The following is a 23,958-nucleotide window of genomic DNA, read 5'->3' on the forward strand; positions in this document are numbered from 1 at the left end:
ATTTATCATACCTTCTGTGACTTTGAAAAAAAAAGCAATTCTAGTCTTTCTTTTCTCAGGCCTTGCCTCGATTTCCCAAGCCTCAATCACATACAAAAACATACAATGATGACATAAATTTGTCCAGGGCATTTATGATGATAAACCATAATATCTATAAATTTGAAAGCAATCCATACCATCCCAAAATCTAATACAGCAAACCTTTCTTAAAAATTCTTACTAAATAATGGCCTACACTAATCATTTGAGTGTTTCCAGTAACAGAGTGCTCACTGCTACCTCAGAGTACAGTTCAACTAATATTCTTTTTGACAACTCACATTCAGGTTAGAAGTATGTTCTAGTTGAAAGTAACTCTGGAATCATCTAAGACAATAGTCTACTTCAGTGTCAACCAAGGAATTTTATCATTTGAAGATATTCAAAATTACAACGTATATGATCATTTTAAAAATATTTTATTTTTAATTTTTGTGGGTACACGGTAGGTATGTATATACAATGTTATATTTAGAAAACAAAAATCTTGACCGGGCGTGGTGGCTCACGCCTGTAATACCAGCACTTTGGGAGGCTGAGGCGGGCAGATTACCTGAGGTCAGGAGTTCGAGATCAGCCTGGCCAACATGGTGAAACCCCGTCTCTACTAAAAATACAAAAATTAGCTGGGCGTGGTGGCACATGCTTGTAATCCCAGCTACTCAGAATGTTGAGGCAGGAGAATTGCTTGAGCCTGGGAGGCAGAGTTTGCAGTGAGCTGAGACCATGGCACTGCATTACAGCTTGGCCGACACAGCGAGATGCTGTCTCAAAAAGAAAACAAAAATCTTGGCCGTGCACAGTGGCTCACGCCTGTAATCCTAGCACTTTGGGAGGCTGAGGTGGGCAGATCCCTTGAGTCAAGGAGTTCGAAATCAGCCTGGGCAACATGGTGAAACCCTGTCTCTACTAAAAATATAAAAATTAGCCAAGCATGGTGGCACGTGCCTGTAGTCCCAACTACTCAGGAGGCGGAGCCAGGAGGATCACTTGAGCTCAAGGAAGCAGAGGTTGCAGTGAGCCAAGATTGCACCACTGCACACCAGCCTGAGCAACAGAATGAGATCCCATCTCAGGAAAAGAAAAAAAAAATCTTGGCCGGGTGTGGTGGCTCACACCTGTAATCCCAGCACTTCGTGAGGCTGAGGCGGGCAGATCACAAGGTCAGGAGATCAAGACTATCCTGGCTAACATGGAGAAACCCCGTCTCTAATAAAAATACAAAAATTAGGTGGATGTGGTGGTATGTGCCTGTAATCCCAGCTACTCGGGAGGCTGAGGCTACTCACTTGAACCAGGGAGTCAAAGGTTGCAGTGAGCCGAGATCACGCCACTGCACTCCATCCTGGTGACAGAGTGTGACTCCATCTCAAAAAAAAAAAAAAAATCTTTAATTCCCCACCTACCCTACCCCTGTCACCACATTAAAGAAAGGCATGAGGGGCCAGTTGCAGTGGCCACACTTGTAATCCCAGAACTTTGGGAGGCCGAGGCGGGAGGATCACTTGAGGCCAGGAGTTCGAGACCAGCCTGGCCAACATGGCAAAATCCCATCTCTACTAAAAATACAAAAAGTAGCCAGGCATGGTGGCAGGCACCTGTAATCCCAGCTACTCGGGAGGCTGAGGCAGGAGAATTACTTGAACCTGGGAGGCAGAGGTTGCAGTGAGTGGAGATCCTGCCATTGCACTCCAGCCTGGGCAACAAGGGCAAAACTCCATCTTAATAAAAAAAAAAAAAAAAAAAGATATGAGGTTTTTATGTTCATGACGATAAGGGGACACAGGTTTTGTCTTTTTTTTTTGAGACAGGATCTCACTCCATCGCCCAAACTGGAGTACCGTGGCATGATCTCAGCTCACTGCAACCTCTGCCTCCCAGGCTCAAGCAATTCTCTGGCCTCACCCTCTTGAGTAGCTGGGATTACAGGCATGTGCCACCACACCCAGCTAATTTTTGTATTTTTAGTAGAGGCGGGGTTTCACCATGTTGGCCAGGCTGGTCTCGAATTCCTGACCTCAAATGATCCACCCGCCTCAATCTCCCAAAGTACTGGGATTACAGGCATGAGCCACCGCCCTACAGCCGGTTTTCTTTTTAAAAACAAGGTTGAGCCGGGCGCGGTGGCTCATGCTTATAATCCCAGCACTTCGGAAGGCCAAGGCGGGCTGATCATGTCAGGAGATTGAGACATGGGTTTCCTGGCTAACACGGTGAAACCCCGTCTCTACTAAAAATACCAAAAAAATTAGCTGGGCGTGGTGGCACGTGCCTGTACTCCCAGCTACTTGGGAGGCTGAGGCAGAATTGCTACAACCAGGGAGGCGGAGGTTGCAATTAGCCGAGATCGTGCCACTGCACTCCAGCCTGGCAACACAGCAAGACTCCATCTAAAAACACACACACACACATACACACAAACGAACAAACAAACAAGGTTGAGAAACACAGCTCTACCCTACATGTGAACCTTTTCTACATAAATATCCTGAATAGACAGCCATTAAACCTCTGCCTGACCTACTTCACTGTCAAGAAATATATCACCTCTGAAAGTCCTTTATTCCATCATAAGTCTGCTCTAACTGTTACAAGATACTGCCATATATCTACCTCTGTTTCTTGAAGCCACAGAGATCTCCTTTCATGTGACAATCCTTCAAATATTGTAAGGGAACCAGAAAATCTTAGCCTTTTCTCCTCCAGGCAAAATATCCCTAGTTCATTTACTATCTCAAGTTGGAAAGTTTCAAGTCATCGTGCATCCTTTACACTTTATCTTCAGTCACCATATTCTATCAATTTTTTTTTTTTTCAAAATGTCCTACTTGTTCATTTCCTTCCCAATCCCACTGTAACTGTGAAGACCAGGCCTTCACACCTTTGAGGTCACTTTATCCTCCCAGCTAGTCTACCTTATTCTAGTATCATCTCCCAAACCCCAATTCTTTCCCCATGGCTGCTAGACTCTTGTTATTTAAGCACTCCATTCACTGCATCCTCCTCCTTTTCAAGAACTTGCAGTGTACATCCCATTAGCTAAGGAACAGCACCTTATTTTTCATCCAGTAATCTCACTTCTATAAATGTATGCCAAGGGAAGAGTTTAAGAAAAAAACCTATATTATGAAGATGCTCAAGACTGTTATCTATTCTGACAAAAGAAACAAATTAGAAATAATAATAGAGGCCAGGTATGGTGGCTCACACCTGTAATCCCAACACTTTGGGAGGCTGAGATGAAAGGATCATTTGAAGCCAGAAGTTCGAGACCAGCCTGGGCAACATAGTGAGACCGTGTCTCTACAAAAACTTTAAAAATTAGCCAGGTTTGGTGGCACATGCCTGTAGTCTCAGCTACTTGGGAGGCTGAGGTGGGAGAATCCCTTGAGCCCAGGAGTTCAAGGTTACAGTGATACCACTGCCCTCCAGCCTGGGCAACAGAACAAGATCCTGTCTCTAAAAAGAGAGAAATAATAATAAATTACTAAATAAATTATGGTACTAAGGACTACAGTGCCACTATTAACAACATTATGACGACTATGTGGAAACATGAAAATTATTATGCAATGTTAATTATGTATTCCGATTTTTAAATTTATGTCCACTGTTTGCAACTCTATGGAAAATGATAAATCAATAAGGACAGATATTGAAAAATTAACACTCTAAACAAATATAACAACATTAGTGTGGATTTGTGGGGCCTTTCCCATGCAAAATTCTTCGGTGAAAATAAGTTATTTGCTGATAGGCATAACTGACTAGACCCAAACAAAACACACTGAAAATGTGAAAATATTTTAATAGGTTTTAAAAATACTATTCATTTATTAGACTAAGCTGGGTAATCAAGTTATACAATAACAAGGCAATAACTAGTTACTACAGGCCTCAGAAACTACTGTTTAGCTAATTCTACCATATTTCACATTCCTGTTACTCTTAGTCACCTCCCAATATGTAAGCCCCTTTAGTCACTTATTCTTCCTTGTCTCTATGCTTCTTGTCCTCTTTCATTGATCCCATCCTTTCCAAATCTCTCAACTGCAGTATCCAGAACCTCTGTTCTGTGGTAACCTAAACATACTCCTTCATATTCTACAAAGTATGCTTTTTCTGTCTTCTTACCTTAATCATATCCTAGCTCTCCTTCACCACCAAACCAGGACACTGTTTCCTCTGAATACATTTCCATATCTATCCCACTTTAACAACTAGAAGTAAGCAGTGCCCTATACTAAGCTTCCCAGTGCTAATGTGGAACAGAATATAAGCCCCCTCTTTGAGAAGGTAAATATAAAATCAGAAATAAATCCTACTTTAAGAAGGAAATTAGAAAAAGATAATATACAGGCTGGGCACGGTGGCTCACGCCTATAATCCCAGCACTCTGGGAGGCCAAGGCAGGTGGATCACTTGAGGTCAGGAGTTCGTGACCAGCCTGGCCAACATGGTGAAACCCCGTCTCTACTAAAAAATACAAAACAGGCCGGGCGTAGTGGCTCAAGCCTGTAATCCCAGCACCTTGGGAGGCCGAGATGGGCGGATCACGAGGTCAGGAGATCGAGACCATCCTGGCTAACACGGTGAAACTCCGTCTCTACTAAAAAATACAAAAAACTAGCCGGGCGAGGTGGCGGGCACCTGTAGTCCCAGCTACTCTGGAGGCTGAGGGAGGAGAATGGCGTAAATCCAGGAGGCGGAGCTTGCAATGAGCTGACATCCGGCCACTGCACTCCAGCCTGGGTGACAGAGCGAGACTCCGTCTTAAAAAAAAAAAAAAAATACAAAACATTAGCTGGGTGTGGTGGAGGGCACCTACAATCCCAGCTACTGGGGAGGCTGAGGCAAGAGAATCACTTGAACCCACTAGGCGGAGGTTGCAGTAAGCCAAGATCACGCCACTGCACTCCAGCCTGGGCAACAGAGTGAGACTCTATCTAAGAAATGGATCCATTTGATTTTTGTATATTATGGTTTTTTTTTTTCCATTGCCTTAAGATTGTTTACAAATAATTTGTGAGCTACAGAAAGAATCTTATTAGTCAAACTACTACTAAAAGCTGAATTTGTTAGGCTAAATATTTGATTGCATTTTGCTACAGTCAGTTTTTCTCATGAGTCTGCTATCCCTTGCTTTTCTGAACACAATACAAAAGGTTATCTTCAACCCTATTTCCAAACCATTATTCCTCCTTCCTTGTGTAAAAAACCCTTTCTCCTTTGTTCATATTATCCAGCTACACTACTCTCTATTTTTTTATCTTCTCATATCTCTGCTGTCTATCACTTGGAATCTTATCCAGATTCATTGAGGACCTTAGAACTCTGCATTGTGTCCTGCCATCAATACCTCAGTTACACCAGTGACCATGCAAATGATCCCCCTAACATTTCAGCTTCACAGTTCCTTGACTTTGAATCAAATAACCTTCACCTTCACTCCACCTTAGTTACCCACTCCCACAGCCACACACTAGATTCTGTCATAACCTGAACTGAACCACACCAAAATCTATTATTTTTTTCTTTGTTATAACTTCCTATTTCAGCTTTCTCACACACTCAACTCCAACTATAGCTACTCTTGTTTCTCAACATCAGAGATATTCAGCCCCTTAATTCCTTTTTTTTTTTTTTTGAGACGGAGTCTTGTTCTGTTGTCCAGACTGGAGTGCAGTGGTGCACTCTCAGCTCACTGCAACCTCCACCTCCCGGGTTCAAGCGATTCTCCTGCCTCAGCCTCCTGAGTAGTTGGGATTACAGACACGCACCACCACGCCCGGCTAATTTTTATATTTTTAGTAGAGATGGGTTTCACCACGTTGGCCAGGTTGGTCTCAAACTCCTGACCTCAAGTGATCCGCCCACCTCAGCCTCCCAAAGTGCTGGGATTACAGGCGCAAGCCACCGCACCCAGCCAATTCCTTAATTTTTAACCTCTTTTTTCAGGTTTATCAGCCTTCTCCTGGCCTTACTTTCTTATCTAGACCAGACCACACAGCTGATCACAACTCTCTTGTACTCCATTCAACCAGCAAAACCCAAACTGATTCAATCTCATAATTTGCTTTCTCTTCTCCAATATCTAAGTGGAAGAAAACACACAACTGCAAAGATTGGCGCCATTCCAAATTTATGATCACCAACTTCTGCTGGGCTCTTAATGACGCTCAATAATCCTTTTACTTGTCTTTAACCAGCTCTTTTTTCTTCCTGGCTGTCCTAAGCAGCTAACGCCCTCCTGGAGTGTCCTACTTAATTCTATTCTGTAAATTATGCTTCTTATTTTGAGAAATTTAACATTCTTAGCCACAAAGTACTTTAATTGTCTTGCCCTTTCTTCTAACTTTACAAATATATCTATATATACACCTATCCATGCATCCTCGCTCCCGTCTTAGAGGATAAATGGTGCCTCCCAATTCCTAACCACCCATTCAAGTAAATCTCACTACCTAGTTTTAACCCAATACCTTCATATTTCTTCTGGAACCTTGTACCATCAATTATCCCCAATCTTTTCTCCATTTTCAACCTCTCCCTCTTCTCCACTGGCTCCTTCGACTCCATCTATAAACACACTCACGTTTCTCTCATTTTAGAGGCAAAACAAACAAACGAACAAACAAACAACTTCCCCTGGTTCATAGTCCCCCTATTGCTCTCTCTACAACTTTTTTTTTGGTCAAACATTTTGAAATATATTCTATACTCATTGTCTTGACTTGACTTTTCACTCACTCCTCGACCCACACAATCTGACTTCTACCTCCTCTGAATACATTTCCATATCCCACCTTAACAACTAGAAGTTGTTCCATTGGAACTACTCACTAAGGAAGCCAAAACCTCTGTATTGTCAATTCTAAAAGAAACTTTTTTTGTCCGTATCCTTCTGAACCTTCCTGGGATACTTAGCAACATCATTCCTTCATTCTTTTTTGATATCCTATATTCCCTTTGTTTCCTTGGAACTATTATTCTCCTGGTTATTTTTATACCTCTGGCAATTTCTTAAGATTCCTTCAGACTGTCCTCCTTCTTGGCCTGAGAATTAAATACTGTGCATTCCCCTGAGTTCTGCTTTTAGCCTGCTGTCTGTTCCCTCCCTTCCTTCCTTCCTCTCCCCACTCCTCTCACTCTCAAATATATGTGTATGAATGTGTATATGCATATTAGGTTGAACCACAGCAAACTGCCAATCATTAACCACCTCTGACGTACAAGAAGTGGCAATTTCCTAAGGTCCAGCCTAATGTTTAAACAGTTCTTTAGCGTGGAAGAATAAGAGAAGAAACAAAGAATAACCCAATTAGAAGATTGAGAGAGAATTGCAAAAAAAAAAAAAAAAATTTCAAACTGAAGTCTCTGAAAATTTATTAGCTGGGAGAATTGGTGTGGATATCATGTGAATGATGATATTGGTCAGGATGTAAAAGTTACAATTAACATAAATAGACCTCAAATCCAACTTAATGTGATATGTAATTAAGCAAGTGCCATTCATTTATGACAAACACTAACCAGGACAACATGTTTCCTGTCAATGTGGCCAACAGTAAGTGATTTAAGGTAAAAAAAAAAAAAAAAAAAAAATTTTATAAAAGAAACATTACTTAATTGCCCCTCTTTTAGAATAGGAATAACTGTTCTATAAGAAAGTGGCTCTCAAACTCATTCAGGTAGAACTTCTGGAAGCCATACTGGTCTTCTTGGAGACCACCCCAAAATAGTAACATATTATATATAAGGTTGGAACAATTTTATTAGCAGAAAACGATGATTACTATAAATATAAAATATGAATGTCAAGGGGAGTTTTGTTTGCTTTGGTCACTACTATATTCCCAGTGTCAAGAAGGGTATATAGTAGGTGCTCAAAAAATATTTGTGAAATGAATAAATGTATCTACAAAAATATAAACTACAACAATCAAACTAAGTATTTCTCAGTTCATTTGTTTTTATTAATATGCGTCTGCCACTTGTTCGTTCACTATGTCATTTGCTACAAGTGGAAACAGGTCAGGAAAACTGTATGCAACACAGCCTTAAAAAAGGAACATTCTATGCATTAACTTTGAGTTGAGTGATGCAGCACCTCAAAGCCCAGGTCCAAGAAAATCCTATTATAAAACCATTGCTGTAATGTCAGTTTGGAATTGTGTACCACTAGCAATAGAATAATACATCCTATTGAATCTAAGCAAGGCAAGTTTTTGTTACCTTGAAATAAATGGTTGATGTAAAGAAGAGCTGTGCTAGATGGTCAAAAAGAAGTGGTTTCACCTCTAGGAATAAAAAAAAAAAGATTATTCAAAATCCTTTCAATCTTATTACATTGAATTAAATGAATCCAAATTTTCATAATACATACCAGAGAAGCTACTAAAAGGAATCCAGCTCACAAGCTGAAGGAACTGTGACCGACAACAAAGGCCATCCCAGAGAGGAAGGCTCTTATACAGGAATGCTTCACAGGAATAAAACCCCTCCTGTAACACAAGTGAATAGTAAATCCTTATATGGAACTCTTCAGTCATAAAATTACGCTCTAAACAACCAGTTTATTTTGTGCTATAGTTGCTTCACTCTTAGACTAATTTTTTTGTCATGAATATAATAAAAGCCTTAGGTTAGGTGCCAGACTTCCTCAGAAAAAGGATGAGATGATTAGTATTTGCATACATTACCATCTTTATCAATATAGTTATCAAATACCATAAAAGTTCATCAATTGGAAAGAAGGTTAAAAGTTATAGAATTTTTTTTAAAAAATAAAATATACTATCTTGGGATACATGCAGTAATTTGAACAGTCAATAAAATGTATACAATATTATGTAATAGGGCTAGAATTTCATTAGAGGCCATAGACCAAATCCTAACTCTGGGCAGCTCCATCTTTAGAGGCTCAAATGTCTAGGATGCTTATATTTCCACCAGAGTGAGGATCTGGGACTTCCCTTTTTCCCTTTGTCACCTAAGCTTTTCACAGTGACATGCACCAGGACTCTATCCTCAGACCTTCTTTTCATGACATGAATTCTCTGTACAATCTCATCCATATCATAGCTAAAGCCACTTTTAACATGAGGGTTCCTAAATCTGTATCTCTAGCCCAAATCTCATTCCTGAGCTCTAGACTCATCATTTTACTGCGTACTGGATATGACCGCTTTGATGTCCCATTAGGACTCTCTTAAGTGAAACATCTTTCCTTCCAAGCCTGCTCCTCCTATATTTCTTTTCTCAGTGAATGCCATCCATCTTCCCAAGTAGGAAACGTAAACATCAACCTAATGTTCCTCACTACCATCATCTGCACCCAGCTTCCAATTAAATGGTTTCACACCAAATCCCTAAAACTTGGGTTGGGTGTGATGGCTCACACCTATAATCTCAGCACTTTGGGACGCCAAGGCAGAAGAAACGCTTAAGCCCAGGAGTTTGAGACCAGCCTGGGCAACGTGGTAAATCCCCGTTTTTATAAAAAAAAAAAAAAAAAAAAAAAAAAAAATACAACAAACAAACAAAATATAGCCAGGAGTGGTGGTGCACACCTGTAGTCCTAACTACTAACTAGACTGAGCGGGGAGGATCAATTGAGCCCAGGAGGTCAAGGCTGCAGTAAGCCATGATTGTGCCAGTACACTCCAGCCTGGGCAACAGAACAAGACCCTGTCTCAAAAAAAAACAAAAAAACAAAGAATTATTCCACAAACATTTATCAATCAAGCTGAACATCTATACATGAAGAAAAGTTAGACATGGTTTCTGCCTGCTGGGAGCTCATAATGAGTGGAAAAAATGGATGCTAAAAGTGTCACGATAGAGGCAAGCACAGGGAGCCATGGGAGCACATAGAACGAGGAGCTAACCCACACTGGGCAATAAGTGAAGGTTTCTTGATGGTGCTGATACCTAAGCTGCAGCTTAAAATACAACTCAGGGTTACCCAGACCAAATAGTCCATTGGCTGGAACATATTTGGTGCTCAAAAAATGTTTGTTGATTATAAGGATATAAGTAGTGACCCTATGAAATTTACATTACTGGCTAATTCAATTAACTGAATACATTTAATTACATCTTCAGTTTGTTCTCTTAAATTACAGGCTTTCCCCTTTTATTTGCATAATACAACATATTCTTTCTTTAAATCTTTTTTTTTTTTTTTTTTTTTTTTTTTGAGACGGAGTCTCACTCTGTCACCCAGGCTGGAGTACAGTGGCCGGATCTCAGCTCACTGCAAGCTCTGTCTCCCAGGTTTATGCCATTCTCCTGCCTCAGCCTCCCGAGTAGCTGGGACTACAGGCGCCCGCCACCTCGCCCGGCTAGTTTTTTTGTATTTTGTAGTAGAGACGGGGTTTCACCGTGTTAGCCAGGATGGTCTCGATCTCCTGACCTCGTGATCCGCCCGTCTCGGCCTCCCAAAGTGCTGGGATTACAGGCTTGAGCCACCGCGCCCGGCCTCTTTCTTTAAATCTAACAGTGCAAAGATAAAAGTCCAACTCAGCTTTATCTATAATGAGCTTCAAACTGAACAAATATTATTTACAAAAGATGTCAGATACTAAAAAAAAAGGTTTTTTGTTGTTGTTTTTGAGACAGGATCTCACTCTGTGATCCAGGCTGCAGTGCAGTGGCACAATTATGGCTCACTGCAGCCTTGACCTCCTGAGCTCAAGTGATCCTCCTACCTAATCCTCCTGAGTAGCTGGGACTACAGAAGCATGCCACCATGCCTGGCTAATTTTTGTATTCTTTGTAGAGATGGGGTTTTGCTGTGTTGCCCAAGCTGGTCTTGAACTCTTGGGCTCAAGTGATCCACCTGCCTTGGCCTCCAAAGTGCTGAGATTACAGGTGTGAGCCACTGCAGCCAGGCAAGAAAAAGTTTTCAATGGATATCTAAATAAATTTTAGTAAAGAGTGGTGGAGAGCGGAAGAAGCAAGTGAAATCTTACTTGTAAGAAGCACTCTGCCCTGATGATAGTATCCAGGAAGTTGGTAAATTCTTTTCCATGTTCATAATTATTCACCTTATACCAAATACATTCTAGAGCAGAAACAGTAAATATAAGCATCTAGTTGTACCACAATAAAAAAGTGCACAAAACATAATTATCACTAAAGTGACAAGTGACAAAGTAAAAAAGCCATAAGTCTCATACATCCTAGCTAACTCATGATGCAGACTGGAACAGATACATGGAGATGATAGTGAGATATTCCTCAACAACTTAGTAATATAGGGAAAAGTTTATAGTGTAAATATAGGGAAAAGGTTATAGAAATGGAGAGAATTCACATATAATGAATATGATAAGCTTTATACCACATAGCAATCAATCGAAGAAAGTATAAACATCTGAATTAAAAGTTTTAGAATACCCTAAACTTCAATTAGAGTAGGCTGGGTATAATGTAAGAGTGACAGAAATTTAGTAGGTGGAAATCTAATAACCTATATCATATTCTTCAGAGCAGAAGAAGGAGAATTGGACTGGAACCAACTAAAAGCAACTTTAACCACCAGAAGAATCAGGAGTTGCTTATCCAGTATCCAGTAAAGAAACACTCAAATTTGGTCAAAAGAAATACTATCTCTAGAGAAATATACCTGCCCCTCCCCACCGCCCCCCACCATTGGAGGAATGAAATGCTCAGGCTTTACTATGGCCTGGATGAAAGACTTCTCACTGCCCTTTCCTTTAATTCTATAATTAAGAAATCTTCTAATGACAAATTTGACTCCCATATATGCTGACAGCAGAGAGGGGATATTCTGGTTGGCAGATATGAGCATTTTGTTTACCAGAAATAATTAATTTTATAATAAGCTGACATTCTGGCTTATACATTTGTCTCTTTTGAGTTTCGTTACCATTAACGGGATGACTCTGGGGCCCTAACAGCAAGTTTCTGAATATACAAAAATGAAGAATCCTTGGATTGTGATAGTCCTCAAAGTGGAGCCACCCAGTGAGTTTTGGTGGCCATCCAGCAGTGTTTCCTTAACAAAATCCCTCCACCTTCTTACTGCCTTAAAATTACAACAACAGAAACATTCATGCTCTAAATATAAGATTACCACAGACATAATTACAGCATATGAAGACTCCTGTTGTCTAGAATTTGGCACCCTTATAAAAGAAACCCATTTGTTAACTGTCTTGGTCCATCCTCACTCAATTCTTACCTTCTTGTAATGTTTGACTCAACCAGTAATAAAATCTCAGCAAGACTGGCTCATCTCTGACACAGTTAATATAGTGAAGCAGCAGAGAGTTGTTTAGCACTGAGCCCATCTGAGAAGGCAGCTGCAATGACAGAACAACCAATCAACAGTTAAGTATCTGAAAAGTGGATAAGGGAATCGTCATATAGAAAATATATAACAAAAATAGGCTGGGCATGGTGGCTCATGTCTATAATCCCAAAATTTTGGGAGGCTGAGGCAGGAGGGTCACTTGAGCCCAGGAGTTTGAGGTCAGATTGAGCAACATATTTTTTAAATAATTTTTTTGTTTGTTTGTTCTGAGATGGAGTCTCACTCTGTCACCCAGGCTGGAGAGCAGTTGCGCCATCTCAGCTCACTGCAACCTCTGCCTCCCAGGTTCAAGCGATTCTCGTGCCTCAGCCTCCTGAGTAGCTGGAACCACAGGCATGCACCACCAAGCCAGGCTAATTTTTTTTTTTTTTTTTGAGATGGACTTTCGCTCTTGTTGCCCAGGCTGGAGTGTAATGGCGTGATCTCGGCTCACTGCAACCTCCGCCTCCCGGGTTCAAGTGATTCTCCTGCTCAGCCTCCGAAATGGCTGGGATTACAGGCATGCGCCACCACGCCCAGCTAAATTTGTATTTTTAGTACAGGTGGGGTTTCTCCAGGTTGGTCAGACTGGTCTCGAACTCCTGACCTCAGGTGATCTGCCTGCCTCAGTCTCCCAAAGTGCTGGGATTACAGGTATGAGCCACCGCACCCAGCCCAATTTTTGTATTTTTAATAGAGATGGGGTTTCACCATTTTGGCCAGGCTAGTCTCGAACTCCTGACCTCAAGTGATCTGCCCACCTCGGCCTCCCAAAGTGCTAGGATTACTGGCGTGAGCCACCATGCCCAGCCTGATATAAATTGTTTTAGAAATTAGCCAGGCATGGTGATGCACATCTATAGTCCTAGCTACTTGGAAGGTTGAGGTGGGAGGATCACATAAGCCCAGGAGTTCAAGGTAACAGTGAGCCAAGATCACGCCACTGCCTGGGTGACAGAGTAAGACCCTATCTCAAAAAAAAAAAAAAAAAAAGGCTATGAAATTCAAATAGAAAATGCAAAGAAGCACATGGTCCAGTCACATACCTCTAAGCAATGGATATTCTGTAAAAGTTGGGGGAAGCTTTTAAGTTGTTCTAGTGGAAATGATCCACTTCTATTCAGACAATCAGAAAGACTCATCTCTTTTTTTCCACATTCTTTAGTGTAGCTACTGGAATTGAGTACTGGTATAATTGAGAGAGAATTCCACTTCTGAAGAAAGATAATAAAACAATCTATCAATGGACTAAACAGACTACAAACCATAAATATAAAAGCAGTTGTTAAGGTGTTTCAATTAAAGGAATCTGAATATGGCTTACACAGAATCCTGGGTAACATGTACTTAAATATCTATAATCTCCTCTTAGATCTGAATGGTTATTACTTGGATTTAATAAAAGAAAGTAATGCAAGTTGTTTCAGCTTTAGATACTTACTCTTTTTAGAGGACGAACATTAGCTGGACCCAACATCAACTTCAGAGGTTCTGGAGAAGGTCCCTGGTTTCTTTGCTTCACGGCAAGCAGAGCCATCTTCCACAGATTCTCTGAATTCTTAAAATATATCTATAAATTTGGATATAAAGTACAAGAGAGTAGGTACCCATAAATTGGAGCAACATAAAGTCTAAAACTCCTCATTATTGAAAACATATTATGAAATCCTTTACACTCATACAAATGCACTTATTTTTTTTTCTGATTAGTAATCTATTAAATACACCAAATGGGATCAACACAAAGTGCCAACCCCTAAAAAAAACTTTCCCCAAACAGTATTTTAGTTGAAATCGGTAAGTTAACTTTACCAAAAATAACATATTTCAATCTCAATATGATTTCTCTCTCCTTAATCCCTTACCTTCTTCCTTACAGGCAAAGATACAGAAATCAGAGCAGGAGCAAAGAACTTATACAGCGACAACAAAGCCTGGAGATGAGGCTGCATTCCCTGAAATAAAATAAGTTTTCCATTTTCAATTCTGTGACTATTAAGAAACTGAGGAAACAAATGCCAATAAGAAGGAAAAAAGTATATTCAGACCATAATTTCACTATGAGATATAGCTATAGGAAGATGCTATCAAAAATCAAGGAATGAGTAACCAGACATTTAAGTCAACCACCATAAAACAACTCTCTCCAAACTGTGATCTTCTCTCTTACGACCTTTTCCAACTTTACTTCTTCCTTGTATTTTCTCTCTTCTCTTCCTAGACCTTAGGCTGACCAGTCATGCTTACTAGCATAGCATAGCTTATTCTCACTGGTAGCATACTCAGGACTCAAAGTTTACTCATCTTTGATTTAGACCTCAAGGAGATAGGACCAAAAGATAAGCTAATACCTGATTATTATAATTATTGGAAAATTATCTAGGAAACTACAATTGGTATGCCATAATCAAGCAGCTTTGATATAACTGAAACAAGTTTTAACAAAAGCACTAATTTCACAATGAAAGAAGTGATTACTGCTAGATACCTGTTTTATACATCTAACTATCCAGAGAAAGCATACCACTAAAATGAATTCTAAGGAAGTAACCAAATTGTTTTATTATGCTAAAATGTTATTGAATCGAGTACTGTACAAAGTAAGGCAGCAAACGAGGCTTAGAAATACAATATTTCCATTTTATAACAGCTTCTTGAAATTAAATGTATTAAAAAACCAAAATGACCCAGTTTATCTATGTTGAAAATATCTCCTAACCTCTGTACACCCATTAGTAATGAGTATCAGAGTGTTTGTTTTGAGCTAGAATGCTTTTTAGAGAATACTTAGTTGTGCTGAGGCCTTTAGAACTTATAGTCTAGTTAATTAAAACTATCTTTTTTGTTAAAAAGTTAATACTAAAAGAGGGAAGGGGGAGATTCCCAGTTAAAAACGGCATATTGAACATATGATTAACTCTGGGCTCTCCCAAAGCCCCATTTAAAAGACAGTGAAAGAATGAAAAAGGTGGCTGGGTGCAGTAGCTCATGCCTGTAATCCCAGCACTTTGGAAGGCCGAAGTGGGTGTATCACTTAAGGTCAGAAGTTTGAGACCAGTCTGGCCAACATGGTGAAACCCCATCTCTACTAAAAATACAAAAATTAGGCCGGGTGTGATGGTGCACACCTGTAGTGCTAGCTAGTCGGGAAGCTAGTCGGAGAATGGCTTGAACCTGGGAGGCAGAGGTAGCAGGGAGCTGAGATCGCGTCACTGCACTCCAGCCTAGTGACGGAGTGAGACTCCATCTCCAAAAAAATAAATAAATAAAATAAGAATGAAAAAGGATAAAGCAAACTACAAGTTCAAAGAGAACAAGAGAGGAGACAACAGCATATAAGAAATCTAAATAAGATTTTGGAATCTAGAATGAAGATGGCCAAATAGAAACCAAGTTAGCAGAATAGATAAAATGAAATCTAAGGTGTAAACAGAAAAAGCCTCAAAAAAATCAGATTCTTGCTTGACAACTCCCAGAAAGGATCATGAGTTGAGGGACCAGATATCTCTAAAAAGTGGGGATGCAAGAGGGTCAGAAAACAGGAGTATTGCATGAAAGGCTATATAAGAAGCAGTTAGAATCCCAAATTCCTTCACTATACTGGCAAAACATTAGGGCTTTACTCTCTGAAAATGAAGCTGGACTTGGATACCAGGCACAGCCAAGGGAGGATACCAAGACCATTTCTCACTGCTTTCTAGTGCTCAGGTCTCAGAGTACCAGTAGCCAGGTTTATACCCTGTGATGATGTATTACCCCATTCTAACACTGCTATAAAGAACTGCCCGAGACTGGGTCATTTATAAAGGAAAGAGATTTAACTGACTCACAGTTCCGCATGGCTAGGGTGGCCTCAGGAAACTTACAATCATGGCGGAAGGAGAAGCAAACACATCCTTCTTCACATGATGGCAGGAAGGAAAAGAATTAGAGCTGGGCAAAGGGGGAAGCCCCTCATAAAACCATCAGATCTTGTGAGAACTCACTATCACAAGAATAGCATGGGGGAAACCGCCCTCATGATTCAATTACCTCCCATCGGGTCCCTCCCATGACATGTGGGGACTATGGGAATTATAATTCAAGATGAGATTTGGGTGGAGACACAGCCAAACCATATCAGATGGTTAATTTTAAGTTTTGATTTGGCTGGTCCACAGGCTGCCTAGATATTTGGAGAAGCATTATTTTGGGTGTTTCCGTGAGGGTTTTTTGGATATGATTAACATTTAAATCAGTAGACTTTGAGTAAAGCAAATTGACTGCCCTCTGCAATGTGGATAGGTGTCATCCAATCAGTTGATGGCCTGAATAGAAGAGGTCCTAAAAGAAGAAGAAAATGTTCAACAGACTGCCTTCAGACTTTATCTGCAACAGCAGTTCTTCCTGGTTCTATAGTAGACTGCCACTTAACTCAAACTGGAACATCAGCTCTCCTAGGTCTCCAGCCTGCTGGCCCATCCTGTAGATTTTGGACTTACCAGCCACCATAATCAAATGAGCCAATTCCCTATAATATTATAAATACACACACACACACACACACACACACACACACACATATACACTTGATTTTCTACGTACAACTATGCAACCCCATAAGACAGGAAACAGGAGAATTCTGCTTTGAGAATATTAACATAGTCATCTGGGAGGATCCTCAACAAAACATCAAGATCCTACAATGAACAAGTCCTGCTCATACACACAAGTTTCCAATCATCATGTTACTGTTTTACTTTTAAATATGAACAATTAAGCTTTACCAAGCATTGGTGAGCAGTGGTTCACACCTGTAATCCCAGCACTTTGGGAGGCCAAGGCGGGAGAATTGCTTGAGCCCAAGAGTTTGAGACCAGCATGGGTGACACAGAAAGACCCTGTCTCTACAAAAAATTTAAAAATCAGTCAGGTCTGGTGGTGCATGCCTGTAGTCCCAGGTACTCTAGAGGCTGAGGAGGGAGGATCACTTGAGCCCAGGAATTCGCGGTGTCAGTGAGCCATGATCATGCCACTGCACTTCAGCCTGGGTGCAAAGTGAGACCCCCGTCTCTAAAAAAAAATTAAAATAAAATTTAAATGTAAAAAGTACCATGAAAGACCAAACAATCTAAAAACAGAAACTATGAGGAAACAGAGACAAAGCTTGAAACAGAAAAAAATCACAGCCCAAAGTGTATACACACAGGCTCATGCCTGGTAGAGGGAGAACCAACCCTGAGGATGAGACCTAATTCCCCCTTCTTGTTCTAAAGATTGCTCTGGACAGGGCCTAGTGTATATAGGAAAATGCCCCACTTCCTACCATTCATGCCTGCCACCAGAAAGACAACTTTTGTGGTTTTGTTTCCTTCATAGATGGGAGTTATGGAGCATGGATGGGGATAGACGTTATGGAGCATGGATGGGGATAGCATAGGATGGGGATATGCCTTGGCAGGTATCAGAAATTCACACATCCGATGTATTTCCTCACATATGTTGACTATGCCTGTTACTATCATGCATGTTAGGTTACATATGAACATTGTTATGCCTTCTTGGTTTGATATTGTTGGACTTACCCAAATTCATCAAAATTCAGCTAACCAAAACAATGTTATGTATGCATCTTTATAAATGGGTACTTATTGATAATGGAATAACTTAGTGATGTACTGTATAGAGTGGTAGTAATGAAACCACACATTTAGTGTCTCCGTTATAAATTTTTAGACAATCATCTCATAAATCATTTTTTAACTTGAACATACACTGTGTTTCAGCTCATACAAATCAGCAAGATCGTTTTTTTTGGAGATAGAGTCTCGCCCCGTTGCCCAGGCTGGCATGATCTCAGCTCACTGCAACCTCCACCTCCCGGGTTCAAACAATTCTCCTGCCTCAGCCTCCCAAGTAGCTGGGATTACAGGTGCCCACCATCACGCCCAGCTATTTTTTGTATTTTTAGTGGAGACGGGGTTTCACCATGTTGGCCAAGATGATCTCGAACTCTTGACCTTGTGATCTGCCTGCCTAGCCTCCCAAAGTGCTGAGATTACAGGTGTGAGCCACCGCACCCGGGTACTAAGATCTTTTATTATGGTAAGAATTGTCTTATTCCATTGAAACGTTTTGCTGTAACATAGGAAAAGGTATATCTTTTTCATAATTTCTATTAATGTAAAATAAAATTCAAAATGGACAAAAATATTACCAATAATATCATCAGAGAACTGAGAAAAAATAATTGTACCCATGGAACTAAAACAGAAGGCTATAAAAAAAGAATAATCATTGAACTGCACTAAGAGGAGACCTCACATTGCAGAAGCACAAATGTGTTCTGTGTTTGTGTCTTTCATTCAATAAATGCCTATAGGTAGGCCATGAAGGCTCCAGTTAGGCATGGCCACTATTACTTCCTATTGTTTCATATCCAAAGCTTCACAGACTTCTGTGACCTGGCAGGTAAAGTGGAAATAACAATGCAAGAGAGCTATAAGGACCAGAGATAACAGTCAGAGAATATACTGAAGTTTAAGCTTCCAGAAGATAATGTCTTAAAATGCTTTCCTAGGCCAGACTCAGCAGCTCACACCTGTAATCCCAGCACTTTGGGAGGCCAAGGCAGATGGATAACCTGAGATCAGGAGTTTGAGACCAGCCTGGCCAACATGATGAGACCACCGTCTCTACTAAAAATACACAAATTAGCCTGGCATGGTGGTGTGCGCCTGTAGTCCCAGCTACTCAGGAGGCTGAGGCAGGAGAACTGCTTGAACCCAGGAGGCAGAGGTTGCAGTGAGCTGAGATCGCACCACTGCACTCCAGCCTGGGCAACAGAGCAAGACTCCATCTCAAAAAAAAAAAAAAAAAAAAAAAAAAAAAAAAAAAAGCTTTCCTAGATCACATCCATACAAAATATAAATTCATTTATGACCACTCCCTAACACTTACTGTTACAGCCATACCAACCCAGCTCCCTAAACAATGTTTGCTGTTTGACATCTCCATGTCTTTGCTCATGCTGTTCCCTCTGGGAGGAATGCCCTTCTCTCCCTTCTTTGCCTACTTAAATCCTATTCATCCCTTAAAAATTATCTCAAGCAGGGCGGGTGCAGTGGTTCATGCCTGTAATCCCTGCACTTTGGGAGGCTGAGACAGGTGGGTCACCTGAGGTCAAGAGTTCGAGACCAGCCTGGCCAACATGATGAAACCCTGTCTCTACTAAAAATACAAAAAATTAGCTGGGCATGGTGGTGGGCACCTGTAATCCCAGCTACTCAGGAGGCTTAGGCAGGAGAATTGCTTGAACCCAGGAGGTGGAGGTTGTAGTGAGCTTACGCCCGACTGCAGTCCAGCCTGGGCAACAAGAGTGAAACTCCATCTATAAAATAAAAATAAAATAAAATAATTCTCTCAAGCATCACCACTCCTCCTTGACCCCAAGTCTGATTCCGATTTTTCATTTTGTTGACTGAGCTCCCCAGAAAATAAGTTCCTTAAAGATACTGAGTTATAGGCCAGGTGCGGTGGCTTACGCCTGTAATCCCAGCACCTTGGGAGGCTGAGGCGGATGGATCACCGAGGCCAGGAGTTCCAGACCAGCCTGGCCAACATGCGGAAACCCTGTCTCTACCAAAAAATACAAAAGTTAGCCGGGTGTGGTGACGTGTGCCTATAATCCCAGCTACTCGGGAGGGTGAGGCAGGAGAATCGCTTGAACCTGGGAGGCGGAGGTTGCAATGAGCCGAGATCGTGCCACTGCACTCTAGTCTGGGCAACAGAGTGAGACCCTGTCTTAAAAAAAAAAAAAAAAAAAAAGATCCAGTTATTTGATTTTGTATTCCCAATGCCTGGCTCAGTACCTGGTACATAGTACATTGGCAGGTCTTAGGTCTTTTCAGTACTCACCATTTTGGCCTGAAGATCAAGCAGTTTTCTCACACGAAATGGTTTGACTAGAAAACAAAAAGGAAAGAGGTACCATGCATTTGGATTCAGAATAAAAAGAAATCGGTTATATTTAACCACCATGCAGTTCATACAGTTTCTTCTTATAACATATCAAGAAAATAAATACCCTGTTCAGTTACGCCATTGAGCAGATGCTCTTAAAGTACTAAAAAGCAATTTCCGCAAAATGACTTCTGTCATATAACTAATGCTAATAGTTATTTTAACTTTATAAAGGCCAATACAAATGCTAATTCCACAATGTGCAATACAACTGTAATGAAAATACTCACCATTCTCTTTTTTGGTAAGTAAATATAACAAATGGCAAACATAAGGGCACTGTTAAAACATAAAAAAAAAAATTAAGAGAAATGATAATATGTCTTGAACAGAGGGGCAACACATTTTCCTCAAATGTCAATCTTACACTGATTAAGTAAAAAACCTTCAGGACTTCACTGAACAATAGTTTTACAAAGAGTCTCTTTTTCCTACTATATAGTGATAAAAAAACAATAGTTTTAATCAGCATCTCATTAGGTCATTTTTTAGGTATTTTTGGAATGTAAAGATATTGCAGACAATTTGAAAAACAGAATTACCTATCATCCTTCTACCATCTATCCTATCCATCTATTTGTATAAATTCATACAAATATTGAAAGGAATGCATGAATTTTTGTTATTCCTTTCAATATTTTTATGTATGTATGTATTGTTAGTTGGTGGAGACAAGGTCTCACTATGTTGCCCAGGCTGGTCTCTAACTCCTGGTCTCAAGTGATCCTCCTGATTCAGCCTCCTAAAGTACTAGGATTATAGGCATGAGCCACTGTACCTGGCCCATACTTATTAAGACATAAACTTGAAACTTTTATCCTGATTTCCTATTTCAAACCATTTTCCCATGTTGTTTATTCTTCAAAATTATCATTTTCAATGATGCTTCATATTCCAGTCAGTATATATACAAGAATTTAGTTAACAGCTTAGTCTTCAGTTTGGCAAATAGCATGCACTCAATTTGCTAATTAAATTATTGAATGACTGATTCCCTTCTACCATTTCATTTTCAGTGTCCATCTGTTGAGGTCTTACTCTAGATCAGGGGTCAGGAAACCATGGTCTACCTGTTTTTGTAAATAAAGTTTTACTGGGACACAGCCACATTCATTAATTTATTATTGTCCACAGTTGCTTGCACACCACACCAGCAGACTTGAATAGTTGCAACAGAGACAATATGGCCTTCATGCTCAGAATATGTATTATCTATCCCTTTAAGAAAAGGTTTGCCAACACCTTCTCTAAATAACAGGAAAGTGAAAAAATAAAGTATTTAATAGTACTAGAGAAAGCAACAAGAGCAAAGACTTTCTTTAAACAAAAATTTGTATTTTTGTAGTCATGACTCTAAACTTTAAAGTCTAAACTACAGCATATTCCATATTGCCTCTTCTGTACTTAGAAATGGTTTGAGAAAGAATCTAAACATATTTTTAATAAGCATGAATTTAGATATGGATTTTTTTTTTTTTTTTTTTTTTTTGAGACGGAGTTTCACTCTTGTTGCCCAGGTTGGAGCACAATGGCATGATCTCGGCTCACTGCAACCTCCGCCTCCCGGGTTCAAGCGATTCTCCTACCTCAGCCTCCCGAGTAGCTGGGATTACAGGCATGCACCACCACGCCCGGCTAAGTTGATATTTTTAGTTGAGACAGGGTTTCTCCACGTTGTTCAGGATGGTTTCGAACTCCCGACCTCAGGTGATCTGCCCGCCTTGGCCTCCCAAAGTGCTGGGATTACAGGTGTGAGCTACCATGCCTGGCTGGACTCTTTTTTTAAAAGAAAGAATACATGTTATGACCATGTCTGCCATATGCTACCCAGAGAATAGCAATTTTCAGTATAAAAAATGTGTTACCTCATACGCTTAAGGATATGAACTATTAGCAACACTATCATGTTGAATATGAAATGAGTGTTACACAATCACTTGCCCTAGACTCCAGCATTATAGGAAATCTGACATTCTCTTTTAATCACATGTAGAAAGGAAAAACTCATATATATTAATTATTTTAAAATTGCCTGTCAAATATTTAGGTTGGTGCAAAAGTAATTGCAGTTTTTGCTATTTCAATGGCAAGTACTTTAATAAGTACTTGGGTTATAAAAGGCTTAGTCCCTGCCTGGAAGAACTCAGTCCATTGAGCTATTAGAGGAAAGGAGAAAGCATATCTTCTTATTTCCTATTCTTTACAAAGTATGTTTAAATACAGAATTCATTTGTATTGCAATTTGGTCAGTTTATGAACAGAAACAATATGAGGTTAAGAGAGATGTCAAAGGTTAAGAGAGAGACAATGATGTACCACTTGTCATTCAACCACACCTGTGCACCACAAGACATGCAGCAGGGATAAGCATCCTGCATCCTTACTTTCTATCGACACTTCCAAGGTTACCACTCTTTCACCCTTGTATAGAAAAAGACCTCCTCTGAGACTTACTTCACCCAACTTTACTACCTCTACCTTACCTATACCTTGTCAGCTCACTACTAACCTAGTACCTTCCCCAAAATTCCATGAGGATTTGGGCATCTCACTCAGTTTTCAGCTCTAACTCTAATTCCAATATCATGCCAGACGACTTTAATGTCCCTATCAACAAATCACCGTAGTCTTAGAGTTTACTGACCTCAATTCCAATGACCTGATAACCATCTATAGAAATACTGTGTATTAGATTCGCCGAATGACCCTGACTGCTTTCCTGCCAACTTAGCAATGTTTTTGACATCATATCCAGCGGTTGAAGCATGTTTTAGAGCTGACATGAAAGCAAGAATCTGCAGTTCCCAAAAACAAAGTGAAAGTAGAAACACTAAATATTAAACAAGGTTTCTCACCAATATTTCTTGCCAAACCTTAAAAACTTTGAACTTACGACTTTAATAGCTACAACGGGAGGCAGGGGTAGGGTGGGCAGAGGATAAAGCTTAGGACCCACCCAATGTGTAGATTATGCAGAGGATCTATTATAATAAAAAACTGGAACCCCCAAGAGCTACACACTAAGTGTATGGTTGTGAAATTAAAACCCCACTGTGTTGAACAGGACAGCAAGTAAACTTGCTTGTCTTGACCTTGGGAATGGGTGAAAGGAAAATAAAACCTTTCCCAAGAATTTGTAACCACAAGCCAGCTCAAAAAATGTCTGCAGTTTGGCCAGGCATGGTGGCTCATGCCTGTAATCCCAACACTTTGGGAGACCAAGGCAGGCAGATTACCTGAGGTCAAGAGTTCGAGACCAGCCTGACCAACATGGATAAACCCCGTCTCTACTAAAAATACAAAATTAGCCGGGCATGGGGGTGCATGCCTGTAATCCTAGCTACTCAGGAGGCTGAGGCAGGAGAATCGCTTAAACCCAGGAGGCAGAGGTTGCAGTGAGCCAAGATCGCGCCATCGCACTCCAGCCTGGGCAACAAGAGCAAAACTCTGTCTCAAAAAAAAAAAAAAAAAATTATATATCTATATCTATATCTATATATATCTGCAGTTTGAATTTATACAAATGGGATGGCCTGGAAAACCTAAAGAGAATAACTTAAAGTGGCTCTAGCTTAGTTGTAACTCCCAGGTAA

The 23,958-nt window shown here is 40.3% G+C and overlaps 1 protein-coding gene across 4 annotated transcripts in view; it reads right to left on the bottom strand.

Annotated features, from left to right (window-relative positions):
• The window catches only part of LOC105499308 (centromere protein I), a 65,017-nt gene that overhangs the window by 20,846 nt on the left and 20,213 nt on the right, over nt 1-23,958 (bottom strand). For all 4 annotated transcript variants that reach the window (XM_011771831.3, XM_011771832.3, XM_011771830.3 and 1 more), the window contains exons 8-16: nt 20,596-20,644; nt 20,261-20,307; nt 14,230-14,319; nt 13,806-13,934; nt 13,411-13,578; nt 12,254-12,374; nt 11,019-11,110; nt 8,429-8,546; nt 8,278-8,342 (exon numbers count right to left, since the gene is read on the bottom strand). In XM_011771831.3, the coding sequence (XP_011770133.2) occupies nt 8,278-8,342; nt 8,429-8,546; nt 11,019-11,110; nt 12,254-12,374; nt 13,411-13,578; nt 13,806-13,934; nt 14,230-14,319; nt 20,261-20,307; nt 20,596-20,644 (879 nt within the window). The remainder of the gene's footprint in view (nt 1-8,277; nt 8,343-8,428; nt 8,547-11,018; nt 11,111-12,253; nt 12,375-13,410; nt 13,579-13,805; nt 13,935-14,229; nt 14,320-20,260; nt 20,308-20,595; nt 20,645-23,958) is intronic.

The sequence above is a fragment of the Macaca nemestrina genome, chromosome X (genome assembly GCF_043159975.1).
Source record: "Macaca nemestrina isolate mMacNem1 chromosome X, mMacNem.hap1, whole genome shotgun sequence".
NCBI classification, from domain to species: domain Eukaryota; kingdom Metazoa; phylum Chordata; class Mammalia; order Primates; family Cercopithecidae; genus Macaca; species Macaca nemestrina.